The sequence below is a fragment of the Eretmochelys imbricata genome, chromosome 8 (assembly GCF_965152235.1).
Source record: "Eretmochelys imbricata isolate rEreImb1 chromosome 8, rEreImb1.hap1, whole genome shotgun sequence".
Taxonomy (NCBI): Eukaryota; Metazoa; Chordata; order Testudines; family Cheloniidae; genus Eretmochelys; species Eretmochelys imbricata.
In genome coordinates this window covers 84,775,713-84,794,578 of record NC_135579.1, presented here as the reverse complement: position 1 = coordinate 84,794,578, position 18,866 = coordinate 84,775,713, and the positions used below count along the sequence as shown (strand labels likewise).

Genomic DNA, 18,866 nt, shown 5'->3' with positions numbered 1-18,866 from the left:
TGCTCTCAAGAGAGCTAATCTGTCTTTTGTTTAAAAATATGGTTTATAAAACAAAGGGCAGGAATGCACACAGTGGTTAACTGCGATGCAAATAGGTATTTGCATGTGGAGTTACTCAGTATGCATGTCTGAGTGCTCTGTGGCTGCATCTGGTGTGTTTAACTTTGAAAACTTGGTTGAAAAAATCTATTTCAATTTCTTTTCAAGTAAATCAAAATTTAGAAAACATGTCATGCCATGGAAGTATTCAGTTCCAGTTATACCTTTTGTAAACTTCTTTTTCAGGAGATGAATATGGGTCAGCGCTGCTCAGATACAAGAGGTATTGTCTTTGAGGATGTGAGAGTGCCCAAAGAAAATGTTCTAAGTGCTGAGGGAGTTGGTTTTAAAATTGCTATGGGAGCTTTTGATAAAACCAGACCTCCAGTAAGTAGCAGCAATAAGGTGCATTTTTAATAAAGCAAACAAAAAAACTTAAGGTAAAAGTGGAGAATTCAGATTTTACTATGTACTGTATTTGAACTATACAGGTAGCAGCAGGTGCTGTTGGGCTAGCACAGAGAGCATTGGATGAAGCTACTAGGTATGCTTTGGAAAGAAAAACCTTTGGAAAACCAATTATAGAGGTAAGTTATGCAAAAAGTTACAAGCCACAGTTTCGTAGCATGTGTTGTTAAGATACTCTATTTTCATGGGACTACTTTATAGTATCTGTCTGCTCTCACTCTGCTTTTTCAAATGGAAAGGTAGAGTTGAGCACTCCATATAAAACCATAAATAAAGCTAACCAGGTACTAACTCCAGAAACTTTTAAAGAATGAATTGGTAAATGGTAAGTCATTTCAAAGCAATGTGCTGGGCTGAATTATATCAGCCAGATACTTCAGTTTCCTTACTTATTGGGCAGGCAGCTGCAGGGGAGAGAAGACGTGATACCAACTTTTCTTTTTGATGTAAAGCAGGATACAGACCGCATTAATAATGTAGCTAAACGGTGCAGTTCAAAGCTAAATTTTGTAATTAAATAGGTTTTAATTTTTAATTACCGTATATACTCAATTATAAGCCAGTTTGTTTATAAGCTGACCCCCCCCGCCCCCCCAAGATGGATAAGTAAAAATGGAAAATGTTTATGACCCATTCATAAGCTGACCCTATAATTCAGGGGTTGGCAAACTTTGGCTCCCAGGCCATCAGGATAAGCCGCTGGCAGGCCGAGATGCTTTATTTACCTTGAGCGTCCGCAGGCACGGAGGTAAACCTAAGTAAACAAAGTGTCCTGGCACTCCAGCTGCTTACCCTGATGGGCTGGGACAGCAACTGGTGGGGAAATTTTTTGTGGGGGAGAAGCTGGGGGTCAGGAGAGTAATTCCTGTGACCACCGCCCACATGACCCACCCCTAGCCCGGGACCCCCACAATCTCCCCATCCCTTCCCATCTTATCTGGGGAGAGCCAGGGGAGGATGTCTCTGGCCTGGCTGGAGCTGCTCTGGCAGGTCAGGCGGTGTGGCCGTAGCCTATTCCAGCGGGCTGGGCCGGGCGGCGCGGCTGCAGCCTGCCTGCTTCGGAGGCTGCAGGGAGAGCAGCGTGGCTAGAAGCGGAGAGACTGTGGCCCCGCCTCTTCCCTTCTGGCTCCGCTGGCTGTACTGCCTCTCCTTGCTTCCTCTGTTGGGGGGAGGGGCTGTGTCCCACTTCTCCCCTCTCTGTATACCCGTTCATAAGCCGACCCCCTTCTCTGATGCTTCCCTTTTTTACTAAAAAAAATTCAGCTTTTGGAAGAGTATATATCGTACTTGGAACTATGCCCCAAGCTATAGGTGTGAGATTCTGCCATTCCCCATCCCATAGCATATCTCTGAACAGAATTAATTCCATATGCTGCTTTGCCCACAATATTAAAGAAGCTACATTGTTTCTTTTGTATTCACTGTAGAATCACAACTAGGCAATATTAACCTGCTTTTATTTTAACAATCCTAGCACCAAGCAGTGTCCTTCATGCTGGCTGAAATGGCAATGAAAGTGGAACTAGCTAGACTGGCTTACCAAAGGGCTGCTTGGGAGGTTGATGCTGGTCACAGAAATACTTACTTCGCGTCCATTGCAAAGGCATTTGCTGGTGACGTTGCAAACCAAATAGCTTCAGATGCAGTCCAGATTTTTGGAGGAAATGGATTTAATAGTGAATATCCTGTAGAAAAACTAATGAGAGATGCCAAAATCTATCAGGTAAGTAAAACAAATAACTAAAATATTACTATAGGGATTGTATTATGTCTACAAAATGAGCTAGTGGTTGCTTGCTTTTAAAATAGACTACTAAATAAAATTTGAAAAGCTGTCTTCTCCCTCCCCGCCTCACTTTTTTGTGTGTGCAGGTTTTGCTTTGCACCTCTGGAGGTAGGATGCATCTTCTAGTAGACTGGGGAAGGAGGATAGCTTTGTGACTGGCCTAGAAGGCAGCTTGGGACTTGCAGTGCCAAGGAACCCTTCTGTTTTGTCCTCCCACACCATCCAAAGGCACAGAATCTCCCTTATCTCCATCACTGAACTTGTTTTAGCCAGGGTTAGGCAGCATGTCGTAGTAGCGCTTCATTCACTCTGTTGCCCCCATTTTGGAGGGAGCTGGGATGATGGATTGGAAAAAGCAGTTCTGAGCTACCCAAGGAGTGAGGAAGGGGAGGATATTTGGCTTTGAGAGGCAAAGTAGTTTCCTAAATCAATGATGAGCCTTGGCATGTATTATCTGAAACTAAAGTTGATGACTGTCACTACTCCTTTTTAGCTCTTAGAATTACTCTTGAGACCTGAGAGAGGTGCTACTTGTGCCTTCAGTTTTTAGAGCACTCTCATATTATGTGGATATTTTTATTCTGGCACTTGAGTGTCTCTTTCCAAGTAAGAGCCATCTTTCTAAATGCTGTCTTAAGTCTGAGCACAGAAATGTTGGCATAGCAAGCCTGCATGTAGGCTAAAACACCATTCTTAAACTTGGCTTAAACATGCTTTGTCCTGACCCCACACTACATGGCCAGTACTTAAGTAGCCTGAATTAGTTTTAATCAAACATTCTCAGCCCAGTTCAGATAACTCCTAAAACTAAGCCACAACATAAAGGGCTGTGTAGTAAAAGGAAGGCTGCTGCTGTTAGCACTTTGTTGGTATAGCAGGTGTCCAATGTTATCTTAGTAAGCTCCTCTACAATGCTACTGTGGAAGTTCAGTGAGGCTCAAGTTCACAGCAGGGAGCACCTGCTTAGGCACGGTAAGAGGAAGCTGAGACTGAAAGGAAAGAAACCAAAATGTAGAGAAGAATATAGACTTTAATCCCCCACTTCAGTCTGTTTGTTCTTAAACAGTTTTTAAGGAAACTGAAATTATACAAAAGAAAAGGAGTACTTGTGGCACCTTAGAGACTAACAAATTTATTTGAGCCTAAGCTTTCGTGAGCTACAGCTCACTTCATCGGATGCATTCAGTGGCCACTGAATGCATCCGATGAAGTGAGCTGTAGCTTACGAAAGCTTATGTTCAAATAAATTTGTTAGTCTCTAAAGTGCCACAAGTACTCCTTTTCTTTTGCGAATACAGACTAACATGGCTACTACTCTGAAACCTGAAATTATACAAAACAGTTAATATAAATAATCAAATCTACAGACTATTTTAAAAGTCTTTCTGAAGTGGGGATTGAATTTTCTTCTTCCTTACACGATGATCCACTATACTTGCCTGGTGCAATACTGGTGGTAATCCTCACCCATTTGCTAAATCACATAGACAGAAAGGAGGGACCCATAATAGCAGCATTTTATGATTACTTAAACAAAAAGCCACTTCAAGTACTCAGAGTACTGCACATCAGGGAACCAGCTCAAGATAAGCACAACTATGGCTTTGCATTCCCCAAGTTTAGCTATGGCACACACAGGCAGCCAAGGATTGGGGCCCAGATCTTGTTCCAGTTCCATATGTGTGTGTGTGTTTCCTTTGTCAGTGAATCTATAAATAGTGTTATGGGACCATTTACTGGAGGGAAACAGGAAAGAATTCTGAAACCCCAGCCCAATTACACAAGTCTCAGACAAAACATCCTTCCTTCCAGTTCTTTACCTTCTCTACAGAAAAGCTCAGTCCACTCAAGCTCTGTCCCAGTACCTTCTCTGGTCTCTGAGTGTACCCCTTCAGGTTCAGACCTCGTGCTTTTACCTGCCCTGGGGTGTAATCCCACAATTTTCCCACTCTTAGACTGGGCCGTGGGCTACTGTACCTTGTGATGCCCTGTGTATAAGCTATGCTTTCCCTGCAGGTCTGACTGGGTTTAACAGTTCTTCCCTTTGGTAGTCTGTGACCAGTGGTGAATATTGTGACCAGACAGTTTGTTAAAAACCAAGTATTGTTTATTTCTCACAGTAGGAACAAAGCATAAAAGAACAAGGATTTTAAAACAAATTATAATCTACCCATATATCTGTCTTACCTGAGAGAACATCTTACCATCCTCTGTTTATAACCTAAGCAGGCCAACAGCACCCCAGCAGGTGCCTATGTCGTTGTGGTTTTCCCAAGTAGCTCCCCAGTCCTTTTATAAACTGATATTGACCTTTTGATCTTCTTGTGTTCCCAAGTCTTTTTCTGTCTAGCATTGTCTCTTAACAACCACAAAGTGCCTACCAAACAGTGACTTATTTTGAGTCATTGTTTTCCTTCCTACCCAACATATTCATACAGTAAACATTGCCAATAACTAGGGAAACATACAGTATTAATAGAATAGATCCATGTCCATTGCAAGCTCTTCAAATATTTTTACTGTGTTACTAGGATGCCTTGGGTTTGTAAAACTGTTTTAGGTTGTCATCTTTATAAATGGCCTATTACGTTTCAAAGTAATATCTTTTTATATCAATCATAATATTTATGTGAGAAATCTATCCAGATGTTTGATTTGATGCTTCCTAAAGAGATCAGATTCTAGACGCTCATTTCATAGAAAGGTTCAGAGGAAATTAAGGTGCTGTTCTTCTTCGAGTAGATGCAACTATGTATTCCACTTAGGTGTGTGCTTGTGCCCAATGCATTGGAGCCAGAGCATTTTGCCTAGCGTTAGTGGATAGAGGGACAGCGCTTGCACCTTGTGGTCATAGCCCCTCCTCTGGCTAATTTGAGGCAGCATTGCCCTGGCCCCCAAGTTCCTTTTTACCACCTCTGACTGGAGTTGGAGCTCTGTGTGGTCTTAACTTCACAAGCTCTCACTATTGTAGAGTATTTTTTTTTCTAGTTGTTAGGAGTATCCTTAGTGTTGGTTAGATTCACATTAGTTGTATTTAGTTAAGTATTCCCCTGAGATGCCCTCACCAGGGTTTAAACATTGTCAGTCATGTGGGGGAGCGATTCCCAACAACAGTCTCCACATGTGGTGCTTGGGTGAAGCCCACATCAAGGAGCAGTATTCAGCCTGTAGATCGTTCACAAAGTGGACTCCGACATCTAGGGATCTTCGCCTAAAGAAGCACCTACTTGAACAGGCCATCCTTCGACACTGAGGCTCTCGTAGGATTGGAAGTCACCCTCTAGTTCTGGGAATGCTGGTGTTTCAGGCTCTAGAGCAGGCGCCTCTCCGAAGAGATGGAGGAGCTGTTCCCTGTTGGGTGCACCAAGGAAAAGATTGCATAAGACCATTCCAGGTCTCCTGGGGATTCTTCTGCCTCCCCGAGGAAGAGCACAGGGTTAGTGCTGGCGCGCAGGATGGCGCAGGTGCCTCTAACCCAGCATTTCTCAAATGCGGCCACCAGGGGCTTTTCTTTCAGCCACAGCCTCCTGGGCTGTGATTCAGGGGGGAAGCAGTGACCCCTCTCTCAGGGCTACCAGCGGGGGTTGGGCCATGCCCCCCTCCAGAGACACAAATGTTGGAGGTGCAGGCAGCTGGTGAATTTCCCACTTTCCCAAGGGTGGGGTGACAGGCTTCAGCCTTCATCCACGTGGTGGCAGGCTCACCACCCACGCCATCATCCCTAGGCCCCACAGCCTCCCTGCCCACTTCCCCATCCAGGGCTTAATTTGTCCCAGGACTTGCTGGGGCTGAGTAAGTCTGCTGTGAAGAGTGATATTAACAAACATACAGATATCACTTTTCCCAGCAGCAGACTTACTGTCTAGTAAGTTATTTTTTTAAAAGGCAACCAAAAAAGCAAAAGAAACAACAACAACAAAAAGACAAGAACATGCAAAGCACCTTATTTGTTTCTATTCTGTTTAGGTCCAGTGAAGAATAGAGACCACTGTACATTTTTTTTTTTTTTAAATTACTGAGTCTGGGGGGAAAAAAACCTACATAAATGCATTACAATGATTTGGACCTGTTTCATAATATTTATTTGTTTTTCCTAAAGTTAATTATTTTAGGAAAAATTGTCAACATGGCCACCAGCAAGAGTTGGTGGCTGCACTCTGAGGCCACCAAAAAGTTTGTTGTGAGAACCCCTGATCTAACCTCTCCCTGGTGCCGAGTAGGGAGGTAGAAATCCTGTACCATCAACTCTGGTTCTGGCTCCAGAGCATCCATTGAGTCCAGTATGGACAAGGGCGATGCCAACACTGATTGACTGTTTCCATGTTGGCAGCTACAGACCATCTCTGCCTTTCCATCCCGACCTCTCCCTTGGTCTAGGACATTGCCAGGGCTGCATCATTTATAGCCCCATTGGCTGCATGGGCTGCTGAACCCTTGGGTCTGTTGGCATCACACCCCGATGTTCCTCTTCCACAATCTATAGAAGCAGGGCCAGCACCAGGTTCAGTGCAAGGGACCTCCTTGGCACTGGAAAACTCCTCAGCACCATTGCATTTGGCACTGCCAACATTACTGTGGCAGCTCTCACCACCCTCCACTTCGGCACAGTCACCTGCTTCAGTAATGCCACTGACTTCAGGGTCAACACTCCTTCCAGCACCAGCGAACTCTGTGCTGGTGATATTGCTTCATTCATTGGTGCCAGTCCCTGCCTCATTCTGGGCAACGAATGAGTCAGACTGGCTACTTGCTCCCTCAGGATTGGCTCCACCTTTATACCTGAAACCCAAGGCTTCTCGGCACTGAGGTCAGGATCTTCCTCCTCCTGCCCTCCATCACCTGACCCACATTGGGGACCATTTATGGAGTACTATGGGCATCAGGAGTGGCACTTGTCTTTCAGTTGGCAGAGGGGCCCCTGGCCTGGTGCCTTCTGGCCATTAATGCCACGAATAAGGATAGGGCCTCCATGGAATCTGTGGGACACTCCTCGGTTGCCGAGGGCACACTCCTCAGCTCGCTCTAAGGTGAAGTTGCTGGGCAGATCAGTGGCATGAACTGTTGACCCACTTGCAGGTTCAGGCACCAGTGATCCTTCCCCTTGTGGAGCCCATGGAGCTGCTCATCCAGCTCCATCAGTGCAGAAACGGGAGCCAGCCTTGGTGCAGTTAACTGCCTACTCTGTGTCCCTGGATGATTCAGCAGTGCCTGGTTCTTCATCTCCAATACCAGAGGATTTCAAGGCTTATTGTGACCTTTTGTGGTGTGTGGCTGCTTTCCTGGTCATTCAGGTGGAGAACCTGTAGGAGAACAACCATAAGTTAGTGGATCTCCTGCTGCCATCTGCTCCTGAGAGAACACTCATCCCTCTAATGATGCACTCCTAGAGCCTGTAAAGGTTCCCTGGAGCATCCTGGCTTTGGTACTGCCTACTGCAAAGCACATGGAGGAACAGTATTTCATCCCAGTTGCAGTGATTTGAGGGCTTTTACTCCCATCCAGCCCCAAATTCCCTAGTTGTGACAGCTGTGAACAATAGACCCTAAAAGCGCAGGTAGAAGTCTACTCCTAAGGATAGGCACTCCAAAAGGATGGATTTAATGGATTTAAACCCCCTCCTCCCTGCAAATGCGGATTGGACCCAGCAGGCATTGTTCACGTACAACTTTGTAAATTGAACAGCTATGTCTTAGTTTGAGGACCAGCTGCCTGAAACCTTCAGAGAAGAATTTTGGGCATTTATCAACGAAGGCTGTTTTGTGGCCAAGACATTGCAGTCCATGCTGGATGCCATGGACGCTTCGGCCAGAGTTTATGGCCTCTGTGGTGACCATGAGAAGAACGTCCCGGCTGCTGAATTCAGGCATTGCTCCCAACATGTAGCAGGCCATAGAAGATTTGCCCTTTGATGGCTGGGTGTTGTTTTCACACAAGCTGGATGAGACCTTGCCGTCCTTCAAGGATTCTAAGGCTACCCTACGTTCCTGAGGGGTGTATACACCAACAGTGCAGAGACACCACTTCAGTGATTAACCACAGCAACAACATCATCTGCAGTGCACCTTTGGGCAACCTTTTGCTCCCTTGAGACAGTGGGATTACCCCAGAAAGGATTATAGATCCCGGAGAAGGAGGCAGTCGAGTCCAGGGTTTGAGCCATTGACACACCTCTTGCTGGTGTCCCCCAAGCGCCCATTTTGACTCTGCTAGCCGATCACTTGCCCTGGGTCCAGAATCATCTTGTGGACCATCTCAGCAGGAATTTTCCCCTGAACCACAAGTGGTCTCTAAAGTCCTATGTTCTCCAAGTCATCTTTGCAGTGTGGGGCATCCCAATGATTGACCTGTTCGCTACAAGGGACAACTGGAAATGCTGTCTCTTCTGCTTTCAGGGTGGCCTCAAGGACACCTTCCATCTCATTCAGCAATTGATTCTCCTGCATGCTTTTCCTCTGATCCTGATCATTCCACAGGTCATCCTCAAGCTGAAAGCAGATCAGGCCACGCTCATCCTCATTGCCCTGGAACGGCCGAGGCAGTGCTGGTTTTCCGACCTTCTTGCACTGTCACTTCAGCCTCCTGTTTTCCTTCCTCTCCATCCTGACCTACTCATGCAGAATCACGGTCACACTTTGCATCTGGCACTCCGCTCCCTCCCTGCATCTTATGATGTGGCTGCTCTGTGGTTGAATGAAGAGGAAGAGTGATGTTCTGTAGCTGTTCAATAGGACCTACTCAGTAGTATAAAACCCTCTACCAGGATGGCCTATCGGCAAAGTGGAAGCGTTTTTCAATGTGGTCATTGGCTTGTGGAGTTCAGCTGACACTAGCTAGTATCCAAGACATCTTGGACTATTCGCTACGTCTTCAGTTATCAGGCTTACACTTAGCTAGTTGAGGGTGTATCTGGCAGCAATCTCAGCCTTTCAGACACTCATTCATGGAAGATCGGTGTTTTCCAAAGGCATGGTGAAAAGATTCTTCAAGGGAATCCTTCATCTCCACCTGCTGATGCAGGAACTGTTTCCCTTGTGGGATGTTACCACAGTTTTAGTGACTCTTATGGGACCTCAGTTCAAGCCCCTGGCATCCTGCCCCTGTCCTCTCATTTAAAAAAAAACTGCCTTCCTCGTGGCAATACCATCTTCGAGGAAAATGTGTGAATTGCAGGCGGAACCTGCCTGTGATGGCAGAGCCTCCTTACATGCAATTCTCCAAAGACAAAGTGACATTTCGGCTGCACCCAAAGTTTGTGTCTCAAGTGGTCTCTGTTTCATTTAAACTAGGCAGTATATTTGCTTGTGTTTTTTCCTAAACAGCATTCATCTCCAGAGGAGCAGCATCTTCACACACTGACTATGTCTGACCTTTTATCTAGACAGGACTACACCCTTTCAGGGTTTGCCTTCTCTGTTTGTGTGGTCTGCAGGCAGTATGAAGGGGCAGGCAGTTTCCTCACAGATGATCTCTAAGTGGATAAGTTCCAGCATCATGACTACATATGAAATTGCTTTGGCTATGCTTCCTCTATGGCAGTGGTTCTCAAACTTTTGTACTGGTGACCCCTTTCACACAAGAAGCCTCTGAGTGCAACCGCCCCCTTTATAAATTAAAAAAATGTTTTTATATATTTAACTCCATTATAAATGCTGGATGCAAAGTGGGGTTTGGAGTGGAGGCTGACAGCTCGCGACCCCACATGTAATAACCTTGCGACCCCGAGGGGTCCCGACTCCCAGTTTGAGAACCCCTGCTCTATGGGGTGTGATCTCATCCTCTGAGCTCGCAATCTACATCAATAGCATCCTTAAGTGACATCTCAGTATTGGATATTTGCGGGGCTGCCATATGGTTGTTGATACATACATTAAAAACCATTGTGCCATTACCCTGGCATCCAGAGCAGATGCAAACTTTGGGAAGGTGGTACTGCAGTCCTTGTTTAAATAAACTTGGAGCCCCACCCCTACAGGTACTGCTTGTGAGTCACCTAAGTGGAATAACCAGCTGCATTTACTCAAAGGATAAACGGTTACTTACTGTAACTGTAGTTCTTTTGAGACGTGATGCAGATGTGTATTCCACAACCCACCTTCTGTCCCCTCTGCATAGGCATCTAGTTTCTGGGCATTTGGTGCAAAGAAACTAAGGGGGGAGTCAGGGTGGCAATACCTCAATAGCCAGCGATGGGACTATGGCCACAAAGTGCGAATGCCACCCCTCTAGAGGAACTGCTAGACAAAATTTTCCAGTCCTGGTGCACTGCAGAATATTCAGGTGCAAAATTCCTAAGTGGAATACATATCTGCATTACGTCTCAAAGAACCACAGTTGCCGCAAGTAACAGTTTCATGTCTTAAGTGTCCAGAGCCTTTTCGTTCTATAATTGCCTTGTAAGTATTTTTATTATTTAAATCTTTCTCCCAGAAACTTGGATTTATTATTGTTGATTTTGTTATCAATTTTCTTTGGGACTCAACGAATGGTAAATGATTTTTATTTAGAAGAAAACATCTGAGTAGGTCTCCAAATTTTCTACATTCATCTTCTCTGAACCTTATTGATTTTGATTAATCTTTTTTATAAGTATGACGGATAATGTCTGTGTTTATATTTAAGAATTTTTAAAATTTTTATTGATTTTAAATTTTCACCATTGCGGGAAATTATGGGGAGGTCAGACAATTATTTAATGACAGTAGACGTTGAGATTCAAAAGGTTAAAGCTTTATAAACCGTTAATACATAAATTGTTAATATCACATGTCAAAATAAACAAAAGTAAATATCCGTAAATCAAGAAATTGTATCTGTTTTACTGTTTATTCGCTTGTCCATTTGTAAAACACTAATTTTAAATCGCTGGATTTTGACTGATAAATTCTCAAGCAGTGTTTTTCCTACTTGTCTATCTGTACATTTCAGTTATTTTTGTTAGAAATATATTTTTGTCAGTTTGTGCATGGTGAAAGCGATGTTTACTGACATTTACGGATAAAAATCTAATCCTTCCAAGCCTAGTTACGATTATCCCCATTAATCTCTCTGCAGGAGTTATATTTGTGATACATCAGCTAATTATCTAAGGAATTAAAGAGAAGAGAGCCGCAAAATATTTTCTTTTGCAGTTTTGATTGGTCTCCTGTTATTGACATTTGTAGCAGTGTTTCATTATTAAACTTCCTTTAAGAATAATAAATAGAAAATATATATTTGCTGAATTGATTGCAACATTCTTCTGAAGTCTGGACTGAAGAATTTTCATTCTTCAGACATTGCTCATTGGTCGCATGTTTTGGGGTGATTCTAATTTCCTTCAATATTCCATCTAACCATACTTCTCTAGTTCTGGTTTCTATTACTCATCTTTTGGGAAGCTTATGGAAAAGGATAATCCACAGTGTTGCCTCATCTGTCTGTAAAGAGTCTTTAAATGCCTTACTGTGTTTCACCCACTGTCACTTTAAATAAGTATCCCAACCTCTGAAAGAGTTTGTTTTATTCCAGATTTATACCATCCTCCCATTTCTGATGCATGATACCTCACATGTCTCTTGCCCTTGATTACTTTTTGCACTTTGTCTGCCCTACTGTATCACTGCCTGATGACAGACAGCATGTGCTCTTGGCCATATGCATCATCTGCAAAAACTTTTTGTTTCCCATTGGTTCTTTTTTTGTTCCATTTCTGTACCTGATTTCATTCAATATTTCACACATTCTTCCATAGACTGTTCTGATAAAGTTATTTCCCCCTTTCTTGTTCTCAATTTAGTCCCAATTACAAATCTAAGTAACAGTGACCATAATCTTATTTAGAAGCTCCCTCTGTACAACTTCAAAAATAACCTTTGTGCTTAAAGTGCCCAAAATTCTTAAGAATCTGAAGCTTCTTGTTCTAGCTTTCAAACATGGAGTGCTAACTGAACTCTTTTTTGTGATAGTCCTTAACGAGACTTGTAGGTCTTTCGTTGCTCAGATAATGCTTTGCAGTTATATACTGCCTTCCTTCTGGGAATCTTGAAACACCTGGTGGTGAACATAATTATCCCTATTATGCAGTTGGAGAAACTGAGGCTGTGAGACCTTGACCAAATCTATACAAGTCTTTAGAAAAGTTAGGAATGGAAATCTTAACTCATCCTGTACTTTAACCACTGAATCATACTTCCTGTCTCCCATCATGCCTCTCTGTTTTTGTGTACTGCCAAAAAGCATAAAGACCAAAATCCTGATTTTATCCTAGCACAAAGAACTTCATAGTAAATGTTTTGTTCTGTTGTCAGCACATGGACTAGAACAGAGGCGTGATTTGAGCAACAGGAGAAAAGGAGAGAGAGAGAGAACACAGTGCCAGAGAAGATACAAAAATGTGGGCTCAGAGATGAAAGCACACAGGATTACTGGGTGGGGTGGGGCATTGCAAACATGAGAAAATGGAGAGAGAAACAACAAAAGAAGTTCAGAAAGTAAGGGGGGAATTGACCATGAAAGGTTTAGGTAAAGAGAACAACACTGCTTTACATACTTGTGAGGCTTCTAATATTTTGTATGTAGCATTGAAACTGATCTTGCTATATTTTTAAAAAGCTTTTTAAAACAGGCAATGTAACACAATAATGTAATGGTATCATAATTCTTTTCAGATCTACGAAGGAACAGCTCAGATCCAAAGGCTGATCATAGCACGTGAACATGTTGGCAAGTTTAAAAGTTAAGGAAAAGCATTGATGTTGGCTGTCGATGCCTTCATAAAGGAAACGAGGGCTTTAATCTTTTTCTTGAATGCAGTTTAAAAAGAAAAAAATAAGAACCTTTCCTTCACACTTTTGTATTATGTACTTTTTTCCCCTTCTGTCCCAATACAAATTTGGTATTTTCTAAAGCATATCTTTGGCTTCCAATATGGTATTGCGTGTTTTTTTTTTTTTTTCAATTATACATTTTTTTTCTCCTTATAAGGGTCCAAACTTGCACACATTGGAGTACATTGTCATTTCATCATTGAATTCAGTAGGAGCAGACTTGGACCTAAGCAAAGAAAAAATATCTAAATCTTTAATAAAAAAGCTATTACTCTGTTTCCTCAGAGATCATGTTCTGCTTCATATGGTCTCCAAATCAGTAGGTTTCAATTTCTTCTGTGTACTTACAGCTTTGAGTTCTAGAAACTTGCACTTTCAGAATATTTAAAATTAAGTATAGGTGAATGTTTAGACCCTGCTAAATTTATAATACTATGTTCTGACATCAAAACAGGGATTATTGTTTTAGGAAAATAATATCACAGCAACTGAATTATCATTTTATTTTACTTGTAAATTGTCTACACATGTATGAGCAAAATCTGTTTTTGTTTACAAAGGCATAGCATAATATGAAATTTGGTTTAATTGTGCACCACCTTTCATCTTCTTCATCTGAAACCAGTGCTGATGACATTTTTCTTTTATTTTGTCTATGCGGATGCATGGATTTTTCCTGCTGTGCCTTAAAAAAAAGCTATCCTACTGTGTACATTTAAAAAAAACAAAACAAAAAAAACCCTCATTCTCTTCTCTCTCTCCTTCCTAAAATAAGACTTCTTTTCATGGACAAATATTATGAACAACTTTTGGTAACTAATACTATGCGCAATAGTAGTTTCATTAACTACATATTTTTATAGCAGAAAAACTGAACAATGACCATTCAGATTCGGATTTATTTTAATTTCTTTGAAGTGCACGCATTCAAAATCACCAGGGTTACTGTGCCACATTTTTGGTTATAGTATCCCTATTAAACGTAACTATTACCTCAGACTCAAGTATGATGATTGATAGAAGCAGTAAATCACACAATGCAAAGTTTTTCTTGTCAAGTTTAGTAGTAAATGATTGAAAAGTTGTTTCTCTTATTCATAGTTCTGAATTGCAATAATAAAAAACTACTTATTCTCAGGAAACAGATGTGCGCTACTCATTTTTATTTTCAAATGGGGACCAAACTCCTTCTAATAGACTACAGTAGAAATTGTATAACACTGGGGCGTATGATTGGTAATAGGATACTGAGCTTGTGACATTTTAAGTTACGTGTTCAAATCAGGCCCAGCTCAGAATTAGACCATTCATTTTTAGTCAATCTTTGTGAATGAGTTAATAATTATACTTCAGTTCCTATCTGGTCATTATCCATTATCCATGCACTACTGCAATGGACCATCTCAGTCGAGGCCGGGGGTTGAATAGCTTAGCCATGGAAATCTTGCTCATAACTCACCTCTTCCAGATTATCACTGATACTTAATGGGGGTTGAGGAGGGGAAGTTTACACTGATACTGTGCATGCTATGTATCTGTTTGGGGGAATCTAACTAACCTCAGTATTACTTGAAACAGCAGTCAGTATCCAGCCACTGGAAGTGAACAAGTATCATGTCAGTTTCCAGGACTGTCAATCTTTCATGAGAACTAAATTCACATTTCAAGGTTTATTCTCTCTTCTGTTTCCTAATTGAGGGTGAATCACTTTGTAGTGGGAGGCTTTTGTCTAAACTTATTGAAATAAGTATTTAAGGTGCCACGAGACATAAATTTTATTTTGGAGTAATACTAGCAAAATGCTAATCCTCGTAGAAGTCTTGCTGAAGGAAAACAGAAGTGCTTGTGCACATGAAAGCAGAACCATAACCACTATGGAGCCTACATGAAGGAAGCCTGCACCTGGCATCTATTCTTGAAAAAAAACATGCCCTTGAAAGAACTTTATTTTTCATATTGTGATTCTGCTCCTATTGAAGTAAATGATAAAACCCCAGGAATTAGGCTGCTTGTCTTGTAACGTGCTGATCTAAAGTGTCACTTGCACAATCTCACTTTTTACATGTATGCTGGGTTCTCAGCTGCTCAGGCGTCACTTGTGAACAAATCTCACACATGCTTATTTTATCTATCGCTGTTAGTCCAAATTGAAGATAAAGATCCCATAGATCCCATAGATCTACTTGAAAAGAATAAGGGTCAACACTTTCCCCTCTCAATTTAAAAACAAATTCTCATCTCTAGAGTGCTGTTTGAGCTATTGTTGAATGGTTATGGCATTGACTTTTTGCCTACAGTCATTGCAGTGACAGTATCTAACTTACATTTTAAAAAGCTATGATTTGGATGGAGTGCACTTAAATGTATAGAAGCAAAAGTTTCCCTCCAGTGTGTGTCCAGTAGGATAGGAAAAGAACACAGAGAACCCTTAAAAAGAAGGAAGCATAATCCTTCTCCCAGCACTGGGGAGCTCAAAGGTAGGGGGCCAGCTCCAACTGCTTGCAGCAATGATTTCACCCGCTGTCCAGCATTTGTGAGTGGTGCTATGGCTGTGCTGCAGTGAAGGGGTAGTAAAACCCAGTTTGCCATACTCCCAGTACCACACCAGCACCCAGGAGACATTAGAACTTTCAAAGGGATAATGCTTCCTGATAATTTCACTAAGATTGTGGTTACTCCCACTACCATGGCTGAGTCACGTTGGAGGTATAATGAATCCAAAGAGCCAAACTCTATCCTCACTTGCATCCTGTGCTATCTCTGAGTTTGTTTGGCTTATGTAGGGTGAAAGGAAGGCAAGAATCTGGCACTAAATGTGTCAAAAATGTATTCTCTTAAATAATCATCTCCATTTTAGTTAGTCTTTAAGATGCCTCAAAAGAGGATTTCCACTAATATATTAAGCAGACAATTTCTTAATTCGTTTGTGCTTTTCTTCATTTCCCACCCCTAGCTTTCATCAAATCATAACATTAATTTTTGCAAATGGGAAGTTTTGGTTCCTGAAACAAGCTAAAACACCACCACCCACCAAACAACAAAAACCAAAGATGTCCATTATCATTTCTAGGAGACTCTCTTCTATGGAGACTTGATTCAACTTAGGTAGCAAAACAGGCAAAAGAACCGGAAAATTAGATGGTGGTTGTAGAGGACCATTCTCCCCACTTTAACACTTTTAGGTCTTGCTCTCCTTGTCAATCCCAGCTTTCCTAACCATACTATATTTACCTCTCAGAAGTCGAGACAAACCACCCCATCAGTCAAAATGGTGTTAATAGCTGTATTTAGCTGTAACGTGTCTGAAATCCATTTATGTTAAAAATAAATAAAAGCTTTAGGATTGCTTCATCCCACATGGCTACACCATACATTCTTACAGCATGCAATCTAGTGGAAAATCTGTGAGATTATGGAGTGCTTACTTGTCTTGTTGGAGTGACTTATGTGATCTCATTTATTCTTGTGTGTTCAGCATGTGAATTCTGTCATTTCTATCAGTCTATACTTAGAAAAAACTTTGCTCCAGGAACTGCTGAAAAGGGCAATTTTGTGTGAGATTTTGTCACCAAGAAAGATTTCATAGAACTCAATATCCATGCACCGTTCCTTGGACATATTCCTCTTTGGGTGTTTTGTTTAACTATAGTCTCTTACAGTAGCAAGCCACCATCTGAAATTTAACATGCAAACTCATGATTAGTGCTTATAGAGGGCTTGGGTTATTTTTTTTACTACTACTATTATTGACCTGAGCATTTGATGGAAGGCAAAGTCGGGCATGCAGGCCATTTATTGATTGATGTCATTTTTTAATCTTTAGTTATCGTAAATTGCCCGTTTACTAACTCTGAGACAGTCCATCCTGCAACATATTCAGGTGATGCATACAAAGAACTATAAGACTAAAAATTCACATTCAAATATCCTCTTTTGTGGGGGTGGGGGATTCTACATATTACATCACATTGTTATACACTGCATTTCATCCTTAAGTATCCCAAAACATTTTACAAATCAAAACAACAAATATAAATTATACACTGTGACACTCTGTAACCCATATTCACCACTTGTATATGATTATTATATGTTTTGTGCAAAGATGACTTGTGAGGTATCATTTGGAAACTCGTAATCTGCTGAACATCACTGTCCTATTAAGATGTGTGTAACATCACTGGATGTAAAATGATGAGATTTTGCTATATGACTGTTACTGAAATATGTTGTAGTTCTGAGTAACACCCACAAACTAGTTGTTCAGAGACAAAGGCACATAGCAACCCCAGACATGATCAATAAAGTCAAGTGGGCTATCATTTAAACAGCCATTCTTCAGCAATAGGGAAGTGTAAACAAGAAATTTGCATTTCCTCCTAGATACGGTGCAAATCTCACGTATAGAGGGGACTGTTTATCTACCCCTGTCAAAGTTCCTTCCCCACTCTGAACTCTAGGGTACAGATGTGGGGACCTGCATGAAAGACCCCCTAAGTTTATTCTTACTAGCTTAGGTTAAACACTGCCACCGCCAAAGTGTTACACCAAGAATGGGAAGTGCCCACGTGGAAACATCTCCCCCCCCAAATTATCCCCCCAAGCACTACACCCCCTTTCCTGGGAAAGGCTTGATAAAAATCCTCACCAATTTGCATAGGTGAACACAGACCCAAACCTTTGGATCTTAAGAACAATAAAAAAGCAATCAGGTTCTTAAAAGAGAATTTTAATTAAAGAAAAAGTAAAAGAATCCCCTCTGTAAAATCAGGATGGTAAATATCTTAAAGGGTAATCAGATTCAAAACATAGAGAATCCGTCTAGGCAAAACTTTAAGTTACAAAAAGACAAAAACAGGAATATACATTCCATTCAGCACAACTTATTTTATCAGCCATTTAAACAAAACAGAATCTAATGCATAGCTAACTAGATTGCTTACTAACTCTTTACAGGCATTCTGACCAGCATTCCTGCTATGGTCCTGGCAAAAGCATCACACAGACGGAGAGAACTCTTTGTTTTCCCCCTCCAGCTTTGAAAGTATCTTGTCTCCTCATCGGTCATTTTGGTCAGGTGCCAGCAACCAAAATCTTAGCTTCTTAACCCTTTACAGGTGAAAGGGTTTTTCTTCTGGCCAGGAGGGATTTAAAGGTGTTTACCCTTCCCTTTATATTTATGACAACCCCCCAGTGGGGGTGAGGGATAACCTAAAAGAGAGGAGGTGGGTATAAAAATAAAGGACATTAATCTCCACAGGACCCTCATCTCTCCTCTCCACCTTTTATTGCTCTGCTCATAACACCAATGAATACCTAAAGAACTCTAAACTAAGGGGAATGGTCCCAGGCTGAAAGGAAATCCAGCCTGAGAACTGTGAAGTGAGAATTGCCTGCAGTATCTAGTGTGGTGAGAATTATGTTTGCTTCAAATCTTACTTAGCTTGGTAAAGTTTAGAAATTAGCTTGCAGTTTTATCTTTTTTTTTCTTTTGTAACCAATTCTGACTTCATGCCTTACCACTTATAATCACTTAAAATCTATCTTTTTCTATTTAATAAACTTTTTATCTAAACCAGTGTGTTTGATTGAAGTGTTTGGAAAATCTTTACTCAGGTCAACAGAACTAGTGTGTATTAATTACCCATTGTTGGAATGACAGACTAAATATGAGCCTGTACAATCCAGGGGCTACTGAACAGTACAAGATGCACATTTCAGGCTGGGACTGAGGGATATGTGGGTGTCATTCTGTATGGAATTCATTG

The 18,866-nt window shown here is 41.6% G+C and overlaps 1 protein-coding gene and 1 non-coding gene across 2 annotated transcripts in view; both read left to right on the top strand.

The window, feature by feature from the left end:
• The window catches only part of ACADM (acyl-CoA dehydrogenase medium chain), a 38,402-nt gene extending 24,162 nt beyond the window's left edge, over positions 1-14,240 (top strand). Inside the window, exons 9-12 of the mRNA XM_077823718.1 lie at positions 286-426; positions 531-626; positions 1,982-2,230; positions 12,940-14,240. Coding sequence (XP_077679844.1) covers positions 286-426; positions 531-626; positions 1,982-2,230; positions 12,940-13,011 — 558 coding nt within the window. The 3' untranslated portion in view covers positions 13,012-14,240. The remainder of the gene's footprint in view (positions 1-285; positions 427-530; positions 627-1,981; positions 2,231-12,939) is intronic.
• Positions 2,719-2,811, top strand: LOC144269656 (small nucleolar RNA SNORD45). Its single transcript, XR_013346969.1, has one exon. It is a non-coding gene; the product is annotated as a small nucleolar RNA SNORD45 (small nucleolar RNA).
• Positions 14,241-18,866: the final 4,626 nt, after the last annotated feature.